The 23,671-nt window shown below is 44.7% G+C and overlaps 1 protein-coding gene across 8 annotated transcripts in view; it reads left to right on the top strand.

The window, feature by feature from the left end:
- The window catches only part of Myo5b (myosin VB), a 301,927-nt gene that overhangs the window by 119,578 nt on the left and 158,678 nt on the right, over positions 1-23,671 (top strand). For 6 of the 8 annotated variants that reach the window (XM_034518119.2, XM_076912462.1, XM_076912461.1 and 3 more), the window contains exons 2-4: positions 1,561-1,671; positions 6,153-6,324; positions 8,559-8,703. In XM_034518119.2, the coding sequence (XP_034374010.1) occupies positions 1,561-1,671; positions 6,153-6,324; positions 8,559-8,703 (428 nt within the window). Of the gene's footprint in view, positions 1-1,560; positions 1,672-6,152; positions 6,325-8,558; positions 8,704-23,671 lie in introns of those variants that run through there. The other 2 variants (XM_076912460.1, XM_076912459.1) reach the window with 1 other exon arrangement.

The raw sequence follows: 23,671 nt of genomic DNA, 5'->3' as shown, positions 1-23,671 counted from the left end.
GTTCAGATCCTGTTGCCACAGGACTTTGCTCAGTGGTGAATTGATGGCACAGCAGTCGGATTATTGGTTTTATAAAAGGGTAGTGTACACTAGGAGAAAATCACGGGCATAAGAAAAAAAAAAAAGGCAGGACACAAAGAAAGCCAGATGATTAGAGTACACAGCAGCTGACTGACCGTGAGTTGACTGTGACACAGGGACACACAGTTCAGCCTTTGGTCAAAAGGGCCATGTAGGTTTGTTAAGAACATTATGTGACATAGCCATGTAGTGTATACACAGGTGCACACAGATGGCTTTTAAAACAAGCGGAACCTGTAGAAATCTCTTAACTGAGCAACAATTCAGCAGTTTGTCTGGATCTATGTAAAGTATGAGATTGGAACTGATGGCAGAGGATCTGGATGCTGCCATTCTGTGTGCCAAATGCTTGCGCCCCATCTCGGGAAGTGACACGTCACCTCAAGTCCTGACTGACCTGCTCTGTGGTTAACCTAGACTTGTTGATCACAAAGCTGTCTGTATATTGTAACGTAACCAGGGCTGAGAGTCTGGTGACTAATTACTGAAGGTCATTCATGTAACAGGAGTGGTATATTCTTCCCTGCCAGGACTAGACTAGATTGAATGACTTTATTTACAGGGCAGAGCTGGAGCGACTGAGAATTTCGGTAATGTTTGCGGCTCAAAGAATGCACAAGTAACTGTTGGCGGCTGGTGACTCAAGATGCTTGCATTGGTTGTTCTTGTGTGGCTGTGACCAGCCTGACAGAAGCAATTTGAGAAAGGAGAGATCTGTTTTGGCTCCCTGTTTATAGAGAGCTCAGTCATCACAGCAGGGGAGACGTGGCAGGAGAGCTGAGATCACAGCAGCAGGAGTGTGTGGCCAAGGCTGTTGACATCATGGTGGACCACACAATAAGAATAGGGAATGGGGCAGGTGTAGCCATCACAGCCTCCACCCCAAACTAGTCCACTAGTGTCATACTCCCACCCAGGCCTAGCCTCCTAAACGGGTCCATGGCCTCCAGCATTTAGTGGCAACAGGACCCCAAATCATTTAGAACATGAAGCTGCAGGAGAAATTTTAGCTTCATACCATTAACAGGGAGCCTTTGACTTATGGTCACTTCTACTGAATGTAGAATATCAAAGTAGAGTGACCTGAACTCCAAAGCATTGCCTTGCTTCCTGTATTTGGCCAGTATTGTTTCATTGGTTATAGCATGTCCCGTCCTTCTGACTGCTGTTTTGTGTCTTTAAAAGGATGGTGTAAAACACTCACGGTTAGAGCTAAGCTTATGCTAAGCTGTCTCCCCGGCAGAATTTTAATTTCACCGTCACATTCCCTTAAGATTGAGAGGGTGCTATTTTAAATTAATCCCACGAAATATTTATTATTTATAATATCAGATCATCTCGCATCTTTGAAAGGAAGTGTGGTGCATACATGTTGCTATAAAGTATTGTTCCAGCAAGTCTTTCATAGATGCTGACACACGCTTGGAAGTTTGGACCCTTTTGGTTTGTATCTAAGTCTCTTTCCTTCTCGTCTTTCAGTACACAAGGGTCTGGATCCCTGACCCAGATGAGGTGTGGCGCTCGGCTGAATTAACCAAGGACTACAAAGAGGGAGATGAGAGCCTGCAGCTCAGACTGGAAGATGACACAGTAAGTGCTGGTCCTTGAGGGTGTCCGATTGGGTCTGCCCAGTGGAACTTCTGAGCTCCAAATGCTTCTTTGTCACTGCTAATGGCAGTGGGAAGTGTGAAACCATGAGCCTGCTCCATGGATGTCACATAAGAAACAGGAGCCCACGTAGGTTAGCAACTGGGACTTGGGTGGTAGCTGAGACAGGAGTCTTTATGTTGGAGTGAAGAGGATGGGCATGCTGTAAGGTGTGGTATCAGCAGGGGGGAACAGTAGAGCGGGTGGAAGGAGCCTGGGCTCAGGCGAAGAGTAGGGAATGTTTATGCAAGTGCTACTTGTGCCCAAACCCCAGTGTTGCATGTGCACAAGGCAAAGAAGGTAAACCATTGAACCTAGACCCAGGTGGCATAAGGCAGGGGTAACAGGCAGCCATGTCATACAAGATGTATACAGGGAGGCTGGCTGTAAACAAAGTTGAGGGATGACCTGAAGAACTGACGGACAGACAGACAGATGGACAGGTGGGCCACAGAGCAGGTACAAAGTAGATGGAAGGTTTGTGTTGGGTGAGCTCCAGTGCCTGGAATGTCTGTATTGTGTCCTTTAGTTGTGAATTATTAACTGCCTGCTGTTGTGCAGTCTTCAAAGCATTTTGTTCTGCTTCCCACTCCAAATGGTTGGTTGAACAAACCTGTTGATTGAACATTCTCCAACCACCAACTCTTTCTGTAGGAACTTGGAGTGTGTCACTGTGAGGGTAGCATTGGGGCCGCTCAACTTGAGTTGGTTGGTTGTGTCCTTCACCTCCTCGCCGACAGGCTTTGCCGGTCTAATTCTCTTGGTTTTGAGGGGAGAAATGAAACCGTTAGCAGATGGAGTCTTGTTTGCCATGTTGAATAACTTCCCACCCTACACCCGAAACAAAATGAAATTAGTCCACCCACTCGAATGGAGTGCCTTCTGCTCCAGCAGCCTTCGTTTCAGTTGGCCTTTTCGAGTGGGTGGGTGTTTTAAAAAGCTGTATGGAGGCAGTGAGGAGTGATCCATCATGTTGCTAAAACAGCAGATGCTTGAGTCCCTGCATGATGAATCCTGGAAGTTGCCCGTGGCCTATCTCTTCCTCTCTGGCTCTAGGACTGGTCACTCTGGAACTGGAAGAAAGCCTGGGCTGAAGATCAGCATAGGCTCTGAGCATCTGAGTTTCTCTCTGTTGCCCATGGGTTATGCTGGCTTGAAGCTAGCCCTGAGAGTGACTGGGCACTGTACACTTGAGACAAGGGCAGAGACCCTGTATGGCTGGATGCTGAATGCCCTAAGAGCATTTCCTGTGAGGCTAAAGCCATCCTATGGTCACACAGTGGTAGACCTCCCAGCCTGCAGAGTAAATCACTGTTGGTTTTAGTGCAGAAGCAAAGAGAAAAGTAGGCAGGTCAGATTTTCTGCTTAAAAAAAAAAAAAAAAAAAAAAGGTGCATTCCAACCTTGGGCTCATAACAGAACTGTGTACTTTGCTGCCAAGGGCTTCCTCTGATAAGGTATTCAGAATTCTCACCATTCCTCTAAGATGCCCTTCCCACTTGGCTCATTTAAATTTTCTGGTAAAACGTGTAATGAGAGTGTAGCCATGTGACCCATCCTTAAGTGAACAATTCAGTGGCACTGACATTGGTGCAGCTGTTACCAAGCTGCCTTTCCATACAGCAAAGCTGGAGATACCTCCACCTGAACACCTTCACCACCTATGGCAGGGCCAACTTCTGCCTCTAGCTGCACACGGTACTTCATACCAGTAGTATCATGCAGTATTAGTGCCTTTTTCACCGGCTTAGGTCACCTACCCTAATGTCCTGTCTTGCAGCCAGTGAGAAGAGGGTGACTTCTCTGAACTAAAGGACAGCGTCATCTGTCTTTTATCTTCCTAGAGCCAAGCTGAGTGTAAAGTGCATGTACTTAGCCTCCTTCTCCGCCCTTGGACCATGCTGGGCATTTTGAGAATGCTAGCCTTGGATTGATGAGAGTGGCCTCTCGATGCTTTGACCAGAGTAGAGCTTAAGGCAGGTCAAGTGTGCTCTCTCCCCCCACCCCCCACCGCCCTTGCAAACTGTTCCACTCCTGCCCTCTGCTGGCTGATAACTCCCTTTGTGCACTTTTACTTTGTTTTGTTCCAACTCAGTATAAAGTGTCAAGCAGCCTTAGCAAGCGCTTCCCGTGTGCACGGGTAGACAGGCAGAGAGTGGCATGCTCTCCCCACGATGTGACACATCTCAGCCTAACCAAGAGTGTTCAGGACTGAGGAGAAAGGATGCAATCCTGTGTAGGACCAATTACTGAGAGTGCTTTAAGTCTATCTAGCACTTTCATTATTTTGAATACTTAAATAACTACACAAAGAGTAAAGCTTTTTGCAGCCCTGTTCATCCCCTATCCCTCTGCCAGTGTAAGGAAGCAGCATCTTTCTTTAAGTATTCATGGCCTCACCCCTGTAGGAATACATGGAAGAGCAATGAAGCTTGTTCTATATGGCAGACCATTCTCTGTGTGTCATGATGTAGGGTTACAAATACTGGGTATTTGGGGCCAGGATTATCTGTGAATGTTGGACTCTGATAGTAAGGTTAAATTTAAGTTCTTCTTGTCAATGGTAGGAAAAAAAAATCCCTACTTTTAGGCCTCCCCTCTCACTCCCTCTGGACACCCTCAGGCTGAAGAGTCTGTGGCCTGGAGAGCTGAGTTTGCAATTCTTACCTCTCTTCTGCTGTGCTTGGAATCTTACTCCTTATCAATTTTCTGTAACCAATACCACTGGCTTATTTGTGAATTTTTTTTTTTCCAAAATTTTATATGTGATTGTCTCTCCCTGCCTGGTAAGGCCTTCTGAGAAAAAAATCCTCTTGGAAATGATGGAAAATCCATGTGTCTGTCCTGGAGTGTCAAGACGCTGGTCTGAGTTTAAAAGCTTTCCAGTTTGAAAATCCAAGGGCAGGATGGGATGGGCACGTTGGGAGGGAGGTCTGGCTGAGGCGTACAATGCCACTAACTCAGCAGATCACAAAGCCTGGTGCACCGCCAAGGTGCCTGACCCCACTGTTAGGAATCGGTGCAAACTTTAGGAAGGCCTGTTACAAGGGAAGTTAGTTTCTGTGGGTGTGCCCTTGAGGGAAGCATTGAGATCCTGGCCCCCTTCTCCTTTGTCTCTCTGTCCTGACTTCATTGGGCTGAGCAAATCCGCCCTACCATTCTTTCTCTGCCATAAGTTTCTGCATTGCTATCAGCCATAAAGGAATGGAACCAAGCAATCATGACCAAAACCTCCAAAATCCCCAGCCCAAACCAGCCATCCCTCTTCGGAAGCTGAGGACCTTAAAAGTTACTAACTCCAGAGTCTCACGAGCTAGAGGTCGGCCTTTAGCTGTCCCCAGTTCCTTGTTCCGCCTTCTAGATTTTTTTTTTTGTCTGTGTCCTCTTCAGGATAACTGTCGAGTAATTTACTGTATGGAGAAAGTTTGCTACAGAGCTTTTAAAGACAGAAAAGCAGTATTAATAAATTTGGGGAAAATTTTAACAGGCCAGGTGTTGGGGCTCACGCCTTTAATTCAAGTACTGGGAGGCAGAGGCGGGTGGATCTCTGTGAGTTCGAGGCCAGCCTAGTCTACATAGTGAATTTTAGGATGGCCAAGGCATGCAAAAACCCTGTCTCAAAAAGAAAAAAAAATAAATGAAAAAAGAAGACCCAGCAGAACAACCAAGAATTGAAACCCACTGGTGAAGGGAAACTCAGTGTGCTTCAGTTGAATGTCACTGGGCCTTTGATCTCACCCCATGCCTACTAGTTAGCCAACACAAAATAGACTCCACAAATTTTTTTTTATGAGCTTTTGTTTCCTTCATTTTTTTTAATCTAACGGGGGTTTTGTTCATTTGCATTGGTAGTTGTTTGGGTTTTTTGTTTGTTTTTGTTTGTTTATTTGTTGAGAGAATTAAAGAGGGAACAGGATGTAGCTGGATGAGCAGGGAGATGGGAAGGTTCTGGTGGGAATTTGGGTGAGGACAAAAATGTTATAAAATATTTTAATTTTTAATTTAAAATGTAATTTAAAGAAGAAAGAAAAAGACAGAACTAGAAAAGAGACACCTGTGGTAGAGAGGGTAGTCTAGGAAGGCCTGCTAGTGAGAAAGCCCTCTCACGCTAACTGGAATGTAATGCCCAGAGTCATCTCTATTACACAGCCAACCACCCTTAAATCTGGCTGTGCTTCCTTGGTTCTGGCCTGAGTCTTTCGTGTTTGATATGCTGGTAATATGTAGTCAGAGTTCCACGTGGCCTGGTGTCTATGGGAATCATAAGTATTGTTTTCATCTTGCCTTTCTTTAGAACGTTACTTATGTTTATGCCTTAGGATTTTGCTAGATAGTGATCCCAGCCAAAGAGATAAGACAGCAAATACGGGCTAAATGCTTCATAATTGTGCTTTTTGTGTGTGTCTACTGCTTGCTTGTTACTAGATTCTGGAATACCCAATCGATGTCCAGAGTAACCAGGTGCCATTCTTGCGGAATCCAGACATCTTAGTAGGAGAAAACGACCTTACTGCACTAAGCCACCTCCATGAGCCTGCAGTGCTGCATAACTTAAAAGTCCGTTTCCTGGAATCCAACCACATCTACACTTACTGTGGTAAGTGGAGGCACCTGCTGAGCCTCTGTGTGTGTGTGTGTGTGTGTTGATCACCTTTAGACTGCACTTATGAAACTGAAACATTAAGACTCATGACTCTGCTCTCATGCATATGAACTTTGCATAAGAGATGGCCAAGGTCTATGGTCAGTGGGATGCCTGGTGTTAATAGTAGCAGCACCAGGGAAGAATGGGTCCAGCTGCTGGGAAAGTTGGTTTAGGTCTTGCTTGCACTTGGTAGAAGAGCAAGCCTTCCATTGCACCCCAGCTAGAAAGCATGCCCTATCACAGAAGCATGCATGCCTACCACATGAATCTGGCTTGCCCCTTCTGCTTGAACGGAATGCCTTCCTTGCTGGCGTTCTCACTGCCCAGGTTCAAGTGTGATGCTTGAAGACTTTGTATAAGTAATGTGCAAAATCAATAAAAATGCTTAAAGCATAAGGGCCTGAAGTTAATTTCTTTGAAATTTCTGTGTCTGTGTATATAGCCCAAATTTTAATATATTCTCATTCCCTCTGGATCTCCCACTCTCTATGTCTCTGTCTCTCTGTGTCTCTGTCTCTCTCTTTCCTCCCTCCCTCCCTGAGTATTATTTGGTAGTATGTTAAGAATGTACCTTCCAGCCGTTGTCTGTGGAAAACAACAAAAGCCTGGTGGGAATCAGACTGTGGGCAGGATGTCTACAGTGGGTGTTGTCTTAAAGATCTTGGCTTCACCGTAACCACAGTGAAGACTCAGGCCTGGGGAATCTTTCACTTTTATATTCTACTCGGCCTTTGGAGCTGACCACATAGTTGGCAATCCTGGGTGAACTGTTTTGCTAGGTTTTAATACTGAGAGGGAATGGTTTCCAAAAACCCCCTCACACTCAACTAGAAGAAATATCAACTATCAGAAATTCCAGAAAACCTCTTTCCAATAAAGAGCTGTTGCAAAGCCTCTGTTTTTAGCAGAAAGGGCTAAATGACCATCAGCTTTCCAAGCTCAAGGAATGCCCCTGGAATTGCCTTGTTGTCTGTACAGACCAGAGATTGTTCAGATGATCTAGTGTCCCATCAGCTGTCAACAGAGCCAGTGCCACCCAGGATTGCAGTAACTGTGAAGTGTCGATCTCTGTTCTGAAAGGGCCTGTAGTGTTTTGGAGAAATAGCTGACCTCAGGACATGAGATAAAAATGTCAGCTGAGTGTCATGTGAGTTCAGTTGAACCCTCTGAGAACCAGAAGATGTGTGGCTGCTCCTAAGAGTGTTCTCCATGTGATTAGCCCCAGTGGGATTTCTCAGGGTTTTTACTCCCCTGACCCCCAAACTCCTGTTGAAACAGGTACATGTGCCTCTCTTCCTTCTTGGCCACCAGAAGGGAATATGACATAAGGAAACTTCTCTTGTCAGGGTTCCCCCTCCTCTTTCCAAGATGACTAGAAAACATCTATTTTTATGTCTTAGTACACAGATCTTGCATACTAAGATATGTGGGATGCAATCTCATGGAAGAGGAAAAAAAGATATATTGTTATCATTTCTTAAAGATGGAATTTTCTTTTTTCCTTTGTACAGTCTCAGCTATCAACTTGCCTATCCATAAAAGGGGTTTAAAGCCTACCAGGATTTCCTCCTTGCTACATCAGCATGTTTGAATCTACCGTAGTACAAACATTGGGAGAGATATAGGTGCAGAGGTATGAGGTGTGATCTAACAGAGGAAACCACAGAGGCTTCTGTGCAGGCCACTGCTCTGGGGTTCATTCTGTCCAGTGGCTGTCATCTTGAGAATATCCTAGGTCTGTTATTCTCAGAGACAACAGAGGCACACAGAGATTAGACAAGTAGCCGGTGTGCACAGTCACTGGTGAAGTCAATATTAGACAGTGTGCTGTCCTCAAGTTTATATTTTTGTGTAAATAGCTCATACATAAGTAAGGGAAAATGTCTTTCCCAGATTTTAATTCTTATGCGGAGTTTTAAGTTAAACCTCCTCTCTCTGGTCCCACAATGCTTTGCATCTGTTTCATGAACTCAGCTGCTGAGTACTTGTGAGTTAGTGTGTCTGTGCTGTTCTTGTGGGACAGCTTGAGGCCTGGGTGGTGTCCTAATCACTCTTTCCACCACAAGAGTCTAGCATGGATGCTCGAGGTAATTCTTCATGTAACTGAGTGGCTAGACTCCACCCTCTCCTCTTCGGCCTTACTCCGGGAGAATGGTGCTTCAGGCTGCCATCTTGTCTGTTCACAGGAATTGTGCTTGTTGCCATCAATCCCTATGAGCAGCTGCCCATCTACGGACAGGATGTCATCTATGCCTACAGTGGCCAAAATATGGGTGACATGGACCCCCACATCTTTGCTGTGGCCGAAGAAGCCTACAAACAGATGGCCAGGTGAGAAGCGCCTCCACTCAGCGCTTCCTGGGAAAGGGGATGAAGGGGAGTGTCGACGTTACTTGACTGCTGTTGATCACAGGATGGTGAGACTGGGACCAGAGAAGCTCTTGGAAGCAGAGCTGCCCAGGTTTCTATTGCCTCCACTCTGTCTCTTGTTCATGTGGACCTGGAGACCAGTGCTTGCGTAGATTTACTTCAGGTTTTGAGCAATGGAGTAATCCCCTGCGTGTGTCTCTCCCTGAGTGCTTTTGTTTCTCCCTCGCTGCTGTAATAGAGCCACCATTTATTAGTGCTGTCCAGTCTACATCCTCTCACCATAGACTCCTGAAAAATGAGGACTCCTTGACAAATTGTTGAGGTAGCAAGGCTTGTGGCTGTAAATCCGAACTGCATGTGAGTAGCTGTACCTAGTGCATTTTAGATTTTAACTTGGAAGTGGAGTTCTGTTTGGGTCCTTAAGCATATTTCTCTCTCTCTCTCTCTCTCTCTCTCTCTCTCTCTCTCTCTCTCTCTGTGTGTGTGTGTGTGAGTGAGAGAGAGAGAGAGAGAGAGAGAGAGAGAGAGAGAGAGATCAGAGAGTGGGCTTCCCAATGCTTTAAAACTATCCCGACACAGGAGAGGAAGACGGTTTTATTAGTGCCTCAGGGAAACATGTTCCCTGATTAGTTCTATGGCACCGGATCCTCGCAGAGGGAATATTTCTTGCCACAATTAGAGTGTCTTCATAGAGCCCCATCATCGCAAAGTTTTTTGAGGAGATGGACTTTTGAGGAGTGAGTAATTTCCTAGGAGGGGTATCCTATCCCAGGAAATCTTTGCTTCAGTGAATTTCAGAGTATAAATTTTAGCCCAATTGAATCTTCCACAAGAGAGGACTTTAATGGAATTCCTTACTAGTTTATAATATTCTATCACACGGATAGCATAAAAAGTCTCCTTCACTAGAGATAGCAGATGCTCATTTGTTCTAAATGATCAGAGAGCTAAGAAATCTAATGAACAACAAGCTATAACTGTGTATCCCAAATGTGGTGACTGCCACCTTTGCTGTACCTAATGTGATTGGGCAAAGACCATGCACCAGATTCACCTTCCAGGGCTTGATCCAGATACCTGTTATACTTGACTGCTTATTGGGACATACGTCTTGACAGTGGGTATGGGGAGAAAGGCAGGTGTCAATGTTAGCACACAGCCTTGTGGGTCACTGTGGAATTCTTTGTGTGTCACAGTTGAGAGGGGCTTGGGGATTGGCTGGCACCCTGTGCTTGAAGAGAAGATACTTGTTTTGTGTGAGGATGATGAAAGTCTGTCCTCTTCTGATGAATGATTCTTTATGGCTGTGAAACCCAGCAAGGTTGCAGCACCTTGCTGGACTGTCTAACAGGCATACACTTCAAACATCAAGCACAGAGAGACGATCTTTCACCTTGCTCTTTTATGGATGTCATTGACTAGGCCAGTCTCACTTAAGAATTCAGAAGTTGCTGCATCTCATGAAAGATTTTATATTGATGTTGCATTAAGGAACGAAGCCAGACAGTTCCTCTTGGATTAGTTTGACCAAGAGCAAGCTCCAGTTTAAATCTTCTCTTTTGTCTTGTGTCTTCTGTCTGGAGTGTGTAGTTAGTGGCCTATCTGTAACCTGTTTGATACATGTGTCTGTTCTGTGCGTGTCTCTTGCCTGTGTCTATTCTGTGCCTCTGTATATGCACTTGTCCTTAACAAAGGGATTTGCTCTGTGTTGATGGAACAGCACAGAAGACATGATATGGGAAAGAAATGAGGGGTTCTTACAGAAATATAACAGAGTCTTACAAGGGGGGCTGCTTTACTAACTCCCCCAACCCAGAATAGCACCCCAAACTACACACAGATTATTAACCTATAAACACACATTTACAACATGTATGGGATATGTGTTTTGTTTTAAGGTTTCTTTCAAACTGTTGGCTGCTTTTAGCAAGTGATTACCACGACACCATACATACATAAGCATACACATGTGTACATGTGCGCGCGCGCGCACACACACACACACACACACACACACACACACAGAGGCATGCCAAAAAACAAAACTGAGTTAAAACCATAGATGGGTACATAATTTAAGATTAAAGCTGTGCATTAACTTGGGTTTGTAAATGTTAATTTCATGGGCAGCCTAAGGCAAGTAAAGTTAGTTACAGTGTTCTCTTAAAGGTAGGTTGAACTTAAACAGTCCACAAGTGCAGTAGGCCCAGGTTGAGTACATGGGATTAAATGACTTCAAGATATCTGTTGGATTAAAGCCATAATGAACAAATGCAGCCAAGGCACAGTTCACAGGCAGGTCTGACCTTTGTGCTGGTCCATAGAGAGTTCTGAGCTGCAGAGTTGAGCCAGGGGGAACTGTGGCCATCTCTGGCCACTGGAATGTGCAGGAGTAGCAAAGGTGGACAGATGAGTGTGGGGATACGGAGTTAATCCTAAATTGACCATCTTCACAGCAGAGCTTCTCAGAGTCTACGGATGCATTCTGAATCTCCGCCAACGGGCTCTGTGTTGCTTGGTTTACAAATTTAAGGCAGAAAACTGTTTCCAAAGATCACCTCAGGGGAGTAGTGTTCTGTGTAGCACTGTTTGTGAAACACTGGTCTAGAGCAATGGGGGTGTTTTAGTTGATTGGTAAGAACACGATGCGCTGTATGTGCTACTCAGAGAACAGCTACTCTCTGGTGGGTCTTGTTTCATAATGTTCTCCTTCTCTGCCATTACCAAGGATAAGAATACAATCTCATGAGAAGATTACTTGTAGAAATAACTCATTTTGCCTACCGACCCATGCAGAATGAGCAGACAGTACAGAACTAAGCAGGAGACTGTGGTTCAGAGTTGTTTCTTATATCACACAAACTCACTTAACCCCAGGATGTGACTGTTGCTCAAGAATGTATAAAAATAATTAACACGTTGGTGTATTTGTTTATCACAGTTTTACATAAGATTCATTACCCTTGTGACACTGGTCAGGACTCTAGACAACACTCTAGTGTCTTCAAATCAGATGGTGTGATGCATATGCTTGGCCCAGGGAGTAGCACTATTAGAAAGTGTGACCTTGTTGGAGTAGGTGTGTCACTGTGGGCGTGGGCTTTAATAACTTCATCTCGGCTGCCTGGAAGTCAGTCTTCTGCTAGCAGCCTTCATATAAAGATGTAGAACTCTCAGCTCCTCCTGCACCATGCCTGCCTGGATGCTGCCATGTTCCCACCTTAATGATAATGGACTGAACCTCTCTGAACCTGTAAGCCAGCCCCAATTAAATGTTGTCCTTATAAGAGTTGCCTTGGTCATGGTGTCTTTCACAGAAGTAAAACCCTAACTAAGACAGATGGGTAGAGATGGAATTCAAACCAAGTGGGTTTCCTAAAGCCTCCTGTGTTAACCAAGAAGCATGCCACCTCCTCAGGTATTCATTGACTGTTCCCATAAACTTGTGAAAACAGAACAGACTCTGGTGTCCAAGCCACACCAGGGTCTTGAGCTAGATCTTTTCCCTCAGTGATTTAGAAGTAGCTCAGATTTTGTAGGCTGTTCGATTTGGTGCATTTCCCAGCCTCAGTGGGTGTGGTCACATTTTTTAGCTAGCTGGGTCTGATTCTTCCTAAAAGCTGTTTGTATTTGATTTTTTTTAAAAATTGCTTTCCTGAAAATGAATAGGAACACTGCCGAACCAATCTGTTTGCTCAGGTAGTCAAGGTAATTGAGCACCCACATTCCCCATCTGTCTGCTCAACACTGCCAAGGCGTGACTGATAATGAAAGATGGACTTGCCATTACCGGGAACTCAAGTGTGGGCAGTGAAGCTGTGGGCACCTGTGGCATGGCTCCTGGCAATGGCTGAATGCACAGTCTTGCCCAGTGGGAGCTTTGCTTTCCTGGAGATAGAGCCCAGGAAGGGGGAAAGCCTGCATTCAGTGAGAACTGTGTCTAGTTCAAGGCCCTCACCAGGCTCTTTAGAGCAAACACCTTGCTTAGCTTGAGTCCCCCAGTGCATAGAGTTGGTAGAGGATGGGAGAGCCTTCCAGAGGATCCTGGAGAAGATGTGTGTCCATATGAGAAAGTGTCCCCAATATAAAGCTAAAGATAGCCCTGTGTGGCAACCAGGAAGAAGGGCTTTTCAGGATGATGGTGTCAGTGGGCATGGAAGACTACTCTGTTTTTACTGACCACCGAAAGATACCACCTTGGCTCTTCTCTACACAATAAGAGCCTGTTGGGCGAGGAAGGAAGGGAAGCTATGAACTCTGCGTCTCTGGAATAGAAATAACAGAACTGACAGGTTTGTAGTCTTTGAGGTAGGGTCTTGTGTGCCTGAGAATAGACATGGATGTCCCAGTATGTCTTTTAGCGGCAGATTTGGTAGAACTTGAGATGGGGGGCGGGGGGAATTGGCACAATTATCTGTAAACCAAATTCAGAGCTTGCTTTGAGATCAGCTAAATTGAACAGTATGTTGCTTTATTTATTTTTTTATCTTCATTAGTTCCTTTGTTGTGGTCTGGGCCATAAAATCGTTTCTAATGGAGCCTTTATCGTTTCTTGGATGAGAACATCATTGATGGTCCAAGGCAGGGATACCTTTCATTTCTCTGTGAGTCACTTGTATGCATGAGGATCTAGGCTTCCAACCTGGTGATCTTGTCACTCTCCCAATGAACTGAGTGTTGATGGACACTCCCCTCCCCCTGCCTTCCATGGCTCGTGGTCATCCTCTTTGGAGGACAGCACTATTGCTGCCTCTGGAACTATTGAGTCCGAATGAAATTGGAGGAATCACTGACAGCTGCCTATCACGGTCTTTGGGGCCTACATGTTAAAGGTGATGGGTCATATCAGTGACTGCTGTTACGTGTGGGTGAGGACATCCCTGGAGCTTCATAAGTGTGCGGCACAGATCGGCTGAATTTCACAATAACCTGAAACCCTGACATGGTTGATGCTGATCTTTGCATGGAGTTTTGTTTGCCTTTCTATCTTTCCATGCGATGTGAGCGTGGCTCTTAGCTGTCTTAGGACATGGGTCAGGAGAGCCTCCAGATGGTAGACCCAGGGCAGTTCTGTATTCCTTTTTTGACATTGTGGATGATTTTAAAACCATGTCCTGGGTGTTATACTATGCGCTGATCATGCCCCCAAGATGACACAAATATTCTTTAACAGTGATGTATTTGTGGTGCCTCCTATGTAATATTGAGTCCCAAATCACAGTCATATACTTTCAAGATACTTCACTAAAGAGTCTTTATTTTATCTGGAGCATGATAACTTGTTAGGAAAGAACCTGCAGCCATGACTATGCCAGACAGCAGGTCCAGCGGGGCCCTCTGGGTAGTATGTGACCACTGGTCTCTCAGATGCATCTCTTCTTACCACCGTATGGGCATGGTTTTCTGAGTGGGATGAAGTTACTACACTGGTTCTCTGGGAAAGAAGACAATGTTTACTTTAGAGGATCACTTTATGTTGTTTTTCAGTAAGTTTGTAGTATGTAAACTCGAGTCCCCTCTCAACCATGTCAATACAGTCAACACTTTAAGCCAGTCTCAAGCAATTGGCAGTAAAGTAATGCAACTAGACACGGAGGCGTCTAGGTTGACAAATGCTGACTCGTGTGTGCAGTTCATGTAACCATCACCATATCCAACATAACGTTTCCCTTATTCTCAAAAGTTTCCTGAGATAAAAATTCACCACAGTCCCACTTTCTCTGACTGTAAATTCTAACCTCCTCAAGAACAAAGGCAACAGCCCTTGTTCCCTGAGCTTCTGCATTTTTTTTAAATATGCTGATCGGAATTCTCTAGTATATTCCACCTCTGAACTTGCTGTAATTCCTTGAGTGTCCCTTTTCTACATTCTGATTCTTGCATCAGATATGACTCTCCTAGCTTGGTACATGTGTAGATTCGATGGTTCTGTTTTAGGTTCTTTATCAATAAGGGCTTGGCATTTCACTCCATGAGAGTGCTCACCTAGCATACCCAAGGCCCTGGATTCAACCTCAGGCACCACACATGCATGCAAGAAGATGTTCATCGTGATGAGTTCCCATAAATAGAGGAACCAGCTAGTTAGCCTCCAAATGCCATTCATTTAATCTGCTAGATCAAGATATGAATTTAAAAGTTCTGCTGAAGCCTGTGTATTTGCTAGTGTAGTCAGGTGTGCTCTGTGTTGTGTCTTGAGCAGGGGCAGCAGCACAGACCCAACCTGCATCCCAGCTCCACCTGGTAAAGTGCTTGTGTTTCAGCTGTCCTGTTGAGCACAAGAGTGTGTGTCTACATGCACATGGCTGTGTATTTGTGTGTGTGTGTGTGTGTGTGTGTGTGTGTGCCTGCCTCCAGAAAGGCACAAGGAGTTCAAATGTGTGGAGTGACTGAGCCCAGCGCTGAGCTCTGCTCTCCAGAGGTGGCCTCCTGAGTTTATTTCATACTGTTCACATTATGTAGCCTTTTTTCTAAGTGTCAGTGTCTAGCTTGTCACCCCCTCTGTTTCTCTGAAATTAATAGTGGTGGTGACATGTAAGTAAGATTTCTGTTTTCAAGGTGTCAGAAATGGTTTTCAGTGAAAACAGCTAATAGAATCTGAAGCCTTACAGGATGGAATGGCGTTCCTATTTATATCGCAGAAATGCCTTTCACGCCATGTTAACCACTCGTTTTCTTTCTCAACTACATATTTTCACCTTTGTATCCCAGTAGACAGAGCAGCTACGCACCATGTGCTGACATGCCTGAGTGTAGTACCGAAGGAAGATGCATGAAGCAAGATGACCAAGTATAGGGTCCCAAGGACAGGAATAATACTGGTTTCTCAAACCAAGACAGGGTGTGTGTGTGTGTGTGTGTCTGTGTGTTGCAGGGGTCCAGGATGGTAGGATGAGAACCAAGTTTTGCAGGTTTATCTCGCTGTAGCTGCTGGTGCATGTTTGTCAACAAAATAGAGGTACAATATCTAGCTTATGAGACTTAGAATTAAACAGGCTGATAAGTACACATACTTAATGTTATTAAGCATGGGTCATTCATTGAATAAGAGGCATGGTGGTAGGAGTGATACTACTGATAGTAATGTGTAATGGTATATATAATCATAATATATATGTTATATGTAGTGATATATACTGATAGTGATGACAGAGTGATATATGCTGTGATAACAGTTTCCTAAAGGAGGTGATACTGGAAGGAGAATTCAAAATTGGGTAGGTATCACATGACTTATCTTGGGGGAGATTGGAACAAACATCTACTCACCCCAGTTAAGGCACCAACAGCAAACCAAATAGATGATTCCATCTAAGCCTACCTTATTGAGGCTCTTGTAGGAATGTGGGTGAGAGGTTACTCACAGGAACAGGGATGACTCAAAGGCAGCTGAATCTCCAAAGAGCCCACCCCATCATGGGTGGCAGCTCACAAAAGATGCATCCATGGGGCTGCCTGAAAATCTCACACGTCCGAGAGTCTTGTTTCCCCCACAATTATTACCCATTATATAACCTTAGCAAAGGGGCCTGGTGAGTCTTGTAAACGTCAGGAACTTCAAGAGACTTGTGAGTTTGCTTAGTTCTTGAGTTGTAACCAGCTCCTTTGAAGAATAGATTGTTCCAATTCAGAAGAAATTGCTATACTTTCTTAGGGTCCCTTGGCTGGCAATCTCAGATCTGACGTTACTTTGAGTCCAGTAAATGAAGAGCCACCCAGGTAAGTTCTATATGCCCAGTGAAGTTCTAGCAGACTTTCTCATAAGCTCCTGTTTGGAAACCACAAGTAACTTCTACAATTCCAGGGGTTCTGTCTGTTTAGTTTTGCTTTATAAACCAGGCTCTCCTCTGTATCACGAATGCTAGCCTTATACTTGTTCCAGTCCTCCTTGGTGCTGATGTTATAGGTATATACTACCAGAGCTGGCTCTACAAACCCAATTGGAATCTGTCTAGGGGAGCATGGTACTGTGCTTAAATGTGTTTGTTGTCATACATGAAACAGCAGAAAATTCCAGTTTAATGATGTGAGATACTAAACTGTGAGTGTCTGGGCATCTCTGCTGCACCATCTGAGTGTGGTTAATGCTGTGGGGAGCCAACAGAAGGCAGCTTTCATCCTTGCAGCCATCTTGAGCCATATACCCTGATAAGAGATTTGATTACATTAGCCTGCAACAGCTGAGCACACTCTGATAACATCTTGCTTTAGATACCCAGGATTTTCCCTTGGGTGTGTGAGACTTAAAGGTGTGTGACTTAAGGGTGTGACTTAGAGATCAGATTTAGAGACAAGATCTAAGGGCATGATTAAAGGTGTGACTTAGAGGCATGGCTTAGAAGTGAGACATATAAAAGGCAAGAGGCAGACAGGAGAATTCAGAACAATTTGGAGTAACAGAGATTCAGACACTAGGAGTAGGAGTAGACATTAGACACTCAGAAGAGAACAACTTAGAGTACAACTTGGAGTAGGAATTAGGCATTGAGGAAGAAGACACTTGGGCTAGAGAACTCGGAAGAAGGATTATTAGCCATTAGGTAGCAGGCACTTGGAAGAGAACTTGGAACTGGAAACTTGGAACTTGGAGGCACTAGGGACTAGGAACTCAAGACTTGGGACTTGGACTAAGAAGAGAGACTAAAGAATAAACAGGATTGAATCACACTCTGTCTGGTCACCATTCCTCGAGTCAGTCCTCACTCACTCTCTTGCTGAACCCCAACCTGCAGACTGAAGCAGCTTGGGGCAGTGCAAGCTCTAAGAGTTTAACCCCCAAGGCTTTTGGCAGTGCAGGTTCAAACATTGACAGAACGGTCCGAGACATTTTGGCCCCCAAACGTGGGGCAGCTCAGGCCGCAACACAATGCTACCCTTTGGGTGAGCAGATCTGTAAGATGAAGCCAAGGGACAGCCATTTCTTAGTCTTCGGGGATTACATGATTGTCCACATGGCCAGAGGAAATGAACTGCAGTTGTAGTCAGTCAGAGCAATGGTCTTTAAACTGCTTAAGTACATTAGATTTTTTTAGGACAACTCCACTAGTTATGCATGGAAAACATGTTAAAATTTTCTTCCATGTCTTCATAAATTTTGAAATATCATTTGTATACTTATAAATGTATAGTGATATGGGAACATAAACAAATCATGTATATGGGGATGGGTGTGCTTACAGTTTTCCTCACTGACAGGTACATTCTGTAAAGTGAGAGATGACAACAGTTTACTGGTCAGAGTTTTCTGATCACACATGTAGCATCTGTTTGTTCATGATCCAAATGGGAGAACTGTCCCTTAGCCACCTCGGGTGGTCTTTGTTAGTGCTTCCTAGATGGTGAGACAGAGGTGTTTGACTCTGTGTAATTCTTCCCCTCAAGAGGGATACAGTTAAGAGTACATAGCTATTGTCTCTGTATTAGTGTCCCCTCTCTAGGCCTGGTCAAGGAACGCTTAACTGTTGTGTAGCTCTGCAGTTATTATATCAGGGCATGAACAAGACATGACAGTGTTGGGCTTAGGGTAAGAAGACGCTTTGGAAAAGTCTTTCTTTCATGTTGGTAGAATCATGCCCCAGCACATGACCAGGACTGGCTTGCAGGGGACAGATTAAGTATTCCTTAACAATTCTACATTAAGATCATAACAAGGTCCTTGGCAGTTCTCTGTCAGAACCTTGCAGGTGGCATCAAGACCTCTGCATTATTAGAAAAACTCTATTAGTGATTTTGAAAAGGTGCAAGCCTTTGGGCTAGTGTTCAGGGAAGTTCTGGAATGGATTAGCTTCTGTGGTTCAGGATGTTCATAGCTGGGGTCCCAGACCCCCTGTGATGGTTTTGATTGTCTCCCAGACTTCATGCTCAGCTGGGTTGCTTTTAACACCTCCCTGTGAAGTAATGATCTAAAGGCATATATTGATCAAAGAAAGAGGTCTCAGAATTTGGAAACTAGTTAGATCTTCTGATTTTGGCAGCTGTCCCACCTCTTGAAGTCAGTCTCAGCCCTAGCTGTACTAGAGAAAACCCAGGGAAGACTTGAAACTACCAAAACCCAGCCCTCCTTCTAGCAGAGGCTGGGTGCAGGTGTCTGCAGATGCTGGCTTCTGGCAAGGTTAAGAAGTGTGCTAAAATTGCCTGCATAGCCCAGGTAACCCTGAATTGAGAAGCGAGAGTCTTCTGTGAATAAACAATGGGGTGGGAAGACAGAAAGCTGGCGTAGTATGACCACAGGACAGTCCATGTGTATGTGTCCTCTGTAACCTCAGGGGACATTCTTAAATCGACAGATACTATTTATGTCTGTCTGGCTCCCACCCCACGTTAGAGATCAGAGATGCTGGAAATCCAAGGAGTAGCACTTGCAGGCAACAGATGACAGAAACTAATTTGCCAGAACCAAAGAATAAAATGCTTCGTGATCAGTGATTTAGTGTAACAATGATTTTTTTTTTTTTTGGTTAAAAATGGAATTAACTGTCTTCACCAAGAATATTTAGAATTATGGGGGATTTCTTTTTAGATTATGCCTTGAACCCAGGAGCAAAGAGGGAGGGAGGAGGAAATCCAGTATCTGTTCTGATTACTGGCCAGTACCAGCTAAGAATAGCTAGCATCCCTGAGAGAATGCTGAAGGCCTGCTGACATAGGTGTGAACTAAGCAGCTCTCTGATTGCTTTTCGCTGACATGGGTGTGGGGGTGCTCCTCAATTGGGTTGTTCAGGATCGATGCCCACTCAGGTTTGTTCTGCTTCCCCACTGGGTCACTGGGCTCCTGAGCACCTTCCATTTGTCCTTACCCATATTGATCCATCATAATTACCTGACATGTGCAAACTCTAGCTCAGCAGTCCTGGGCAGAGATTTTTCTTTGCATCTGTGTGGGGCTGTCATTTCCACAGGACAGTTTCATTTCACTTTCTTACATTTATAGGCGCTCTTATATCTTATCGTGTAGCGTGTGATGTGATGCAGAGAGTGTGAAGAGTGTGTCTCTTCCTGACAGAGAAAGGCTTCTGAGGTTACACCATCTGGGACTAAAGGTTTCTACTTCAGCATTTTCATCCTGCAGTGTGTGATACTCAGTCTGGTGGAAACTTGCAGCTCCCTCTGGACTCTGCCACTCCACTCTTTGGAAGCACTCAGAGGTGAACAGGGATCTGCCTGCCCATTGTTCACTCCCACCCAAGCATCTGCCTCTTTCTGAAGCAGCTGGGAATGACCATTTAGTCTTGTCTCCACCAGGCTGAACTCTTCCTGGTCCAACTACCATCTGTCATGTGCTAGCTTACCATTCTGACAGACTTCATTGGGTGTGTGATCCAGCTTTTTCTAACTATCCTATACTCCAATGCTCTCATGCTTGAGCTAGAATTCCATCTTTCATCTGACTAGAATAGATTTTGGCTCTGTTTCATTCTCCTGGAGTCTGGATATTTGTGAGTTGCATTACTAGAGAGTTACAACGGTTGCTACAATCCTTTGTGTCTCTGGACTCTGGTCACACTGTGGTGCTGGTTGCTTAAGCACTACTGTGGAGAACGCTATGGGCCCATCATGGTTAAAGACTGTCTTGCAGCATAGCTAAGTTGCTGTGTCCTCGCTATAATCCAGGCTTTGTGGGCTCTTTCTGCTGGAGAGTTGATCTGATGAAGTGATGTGCTTAGAATTAAAGATGGCAATCTTTGCTGTCCTGGTGGTGAATTGCTAAAATAGATTTTTATAGGACAGAGCAGAGGTGCTCTCTTAGCAGAGTTGTAGCACTGGAGCAATGCTTACTCTTGAGCAGGAAGATGTTGTTTAACTTTGAAAGACCATTTCTGTCTCCTGACACCTCCTAGCACATCCCATGGCGTCATTACACACTGCCTCCCATGGCCTTAACCTGCTGTCACAAACAGACCGGAAGGTATCAAAGCTGAATCCAACCCTTCCCTTGAGGTTTACCTTTTTAAGCCCATCCCATGGGGTTCTCTAAATCTATTCTAAATCTGAGAAGTGGGGGTAAAGGCTCTGCCTCAGGAACATCTTTGAACAGATTTCCCCCCCCCCCCCCCCACACACACACATACTTTTTTCCTTGATACAAACAGGGCTGGAGCATAGCACCACAGTGCTTCATGGGCATTGGCCAAGGGTGTAGAGCAGGCTATAATGTGTCGGGCAGGCCTGTGTGTCTAAGGGTTGGCACCCATCGGACAGTAGGCAGCTCGCAGTGTGATTGTTAGCTTCCTTTGTAACTCTCACATTAGCTCTATAGTTTGGTTTTTTGACCTCTTATTTCTCCCTTACCTTGAAGCTAGTCTCCATAATGTGAAGTTATTGTTCTTTTGTTTCCATTTGTTCTATTCTAGATCCCTTACTTCAGTCACTCATGGAGAGGTGGCTCATAGCTGAACACCCAGTACAATTCAGGGAGTTCTTGTCCTGTGGGTGGTACCCAACCTTGAGAATTGATGGGGATTTGTTTCTGCCCCCTTTTCTTCTGGCTCCCCTCAGCCAGTGGGACCCATATCATGCCCTATTCTGAACTCTCTCTGGCCATGATGCTTATAGAATCTGCAGACGTGGCTCAGAGTCGCTAAGTAGAAATTAATAGACGTTGAGACACCCGGTCTCCACAGCAGCTGGCAGGATTCCAAGGCAGTCATACCAGGGACCAAAATGTTTTATCTTGGTCATCAAAGGCTGAACTTTGTGAACTTTTCATTCATCTTTGTCTTCCTACTGTAAAAATCCTAATCTTCTGAGACCGATTAATGCCATGAGTTGAAAAAGGAGAATGTCATACAAAAGAAAAAGAAATGTGGGAGAGGAAAGCATATTAATATACTTCGAAAATATTTCCCCGCATTGTTGATATGCATGATAATGAGGGGAATGTCCCAGCTCTCCTATGTGATGTATGAGTGTTATTTAATCGACATTAGAACACAATCACAGTTTTATAGAGTTGGCAGTAGAACCATGGAGAAATTACCTATCTCTCCTAAGACATGTGACTGCTTGACAGAGATACTATGGACCTGGAAGCCATAACTTCTGCCCCCATGATGTGAACTGGTTGGGGATAGGCCTGGGTTCCTGAGTGGGAAATTGGGTAGGTAAAAATTCTGTCTGCTGAGACCAGGGAAGTAGGAAGGAGGAGGAGACTACTGAGGAAAGAAGAAACAAAGGATTTACATGGGACATGTTCTATTCTGGGTCCTACTCCAGTCATTCATGGAGAGGAGGCTCATAGCTGAGCATACAGTGCAGTCCAGGGAGATCTTGGCCTATGGATGGTACCCAACCTTGGGAACTGATGGTGTCTAGTAGGGAGAGTGTTGGGAGGAAGTTACCATTCAGGTCTAGCTCTGAGGACAGCCAACATTGGAAACTCTGATAGAAGAGGAGGAGCCCACATGTAAATTTCCAACCTTGTGAGTGAATATCAACAGAGCTCTCTGTGTCTGTGTCAAGCAAAAAGGGAAAAAAATCTGTTTCAAGATGCCCCTGAGGCAAACAGGGCTTGAGCATAGCACCACAATGCTTCATGGGCATTGGTCAGGGGTACAGAGTATACTATAGTGCAGTGTAGTGTACTGTAGTGCAGTGTAGTGTAGTATACTGTAGTGCAGTGTAGTGTGGTATAGTGCAGTGCATTGTGGTGCAGTGTAGTGTACTGTAGTGCAGTGTAGTGTGGTATACTGCAGTGCATTGTGGTGCAGTGTAGTGTACTGTAATGCAGTATAGTATAGTGCAATGTAGTGTAGTATACTGTAGTGCAGTGCAGTGTAGTGCAGTGTAGTGTACTGTAGTGTAGTACAGTGCAGTGTAGTGTAGTGCAGTGCAGTGTAAGGCCTCTGTGTGTAAGGGTTGGCTCCCATCAGACAGTATGTAGCAGGCAGTGTGACTGTTAGCTTTTTCTGTAGCTCTCACATTAGTTCCATGTTTTTTTGGTGTTTGACTCTTTTATCTCTCTCTTACCTTGTAGCTATTCTCTATAACTCTAGGATGCAGAAGAATAGTCTGTGGAGTGGTGAGACTCTGGAGTGAAGGGTTGGGGGGTCAGTTACCAAGTTATGAGCAGAAAGACTGGGTCTGGAATTAGACTCTGACTTCTTACCTCAGGCTTCCATTGTCCCTCCAGTACTTCTGCACATTTTTCAGCTCATGCCTGGACACACGTGTGTGTGTGTGTGTGTGTGTGTGTGTGTGTGTGTGTGTGTGTGTGTGTTAGAGAGAGAGAGAGAAAGAGAGAGAGATCTCCAAAGTGTCACGTGTCATGTGCATGCTGAGTAACTAACTCCTGTAGGAAGTTTTCTCAACAGCAGCACAGCCAGTCTCCTGGGATATCAAGTGTATTGTAGCCTCCTTGCAACTGATGGCTGCTCAAACAGTGTCACAAGGCAGGTGATGCTTTTCCCTTGGCATGTACCTACATGTCCCCATATGTGGACAGGAAGTACAGGGCCAGTACTGGATTTTAGATGGATATAATCTTTGCTCTCTTTTGTCTGCACATTTCCCTGTCCACCCTGTATCTGACTGGCAGGAATGGGGGACTGAGAACCCTGGGTTATCAGTCCATTGGGAATTTGAAATTGTCACAATAGACAAGCAACTATATTATATTAGTGAGTTGACTGCCCAGAGATTCTCCTGCTGGAGAAATATCCATCTCCTGGCCTGTCACTTTGTTTAAAGTGTTACCTTTGCTGTCATCTCTGAGTCAAAAGCTATTAAAATATGCATATTCTCTAAGATGGAAAATGCCATTTACATCTCACTTCTGAAATGTGATTCAGGTCTCTTGTCTGCCTTCCCCTGGGTCACTGCTGTAGTCCCTGAGCTGGTGTTCGACTCATAAGTATGTCATTCACTGGCTGTTTTGTTTTTTTTTTTCATTAATTTATTTATTTACTTTACATTCTGATCACAGCCCCCTTTT

Source organism: Arvicanthis niloticus, chromosome 14, assembly GCF_011762505.2.
Source record: "Arvicanthis niloticus isolate mArvNil1 chromosome 14, mArvNil1.pat.X, whole genome shotgun sequence".
NCBI classification, from domain to species: domain Eukaryota; kingdom Metazoa; phylum Chordata; class Mammalia; order Rodentia; family Muridae; genus Arvicanthis; species Arvicanthis niloticus.
This window is presented reverse-complemented; position numbering and strand designations above follow the sequence as displayed.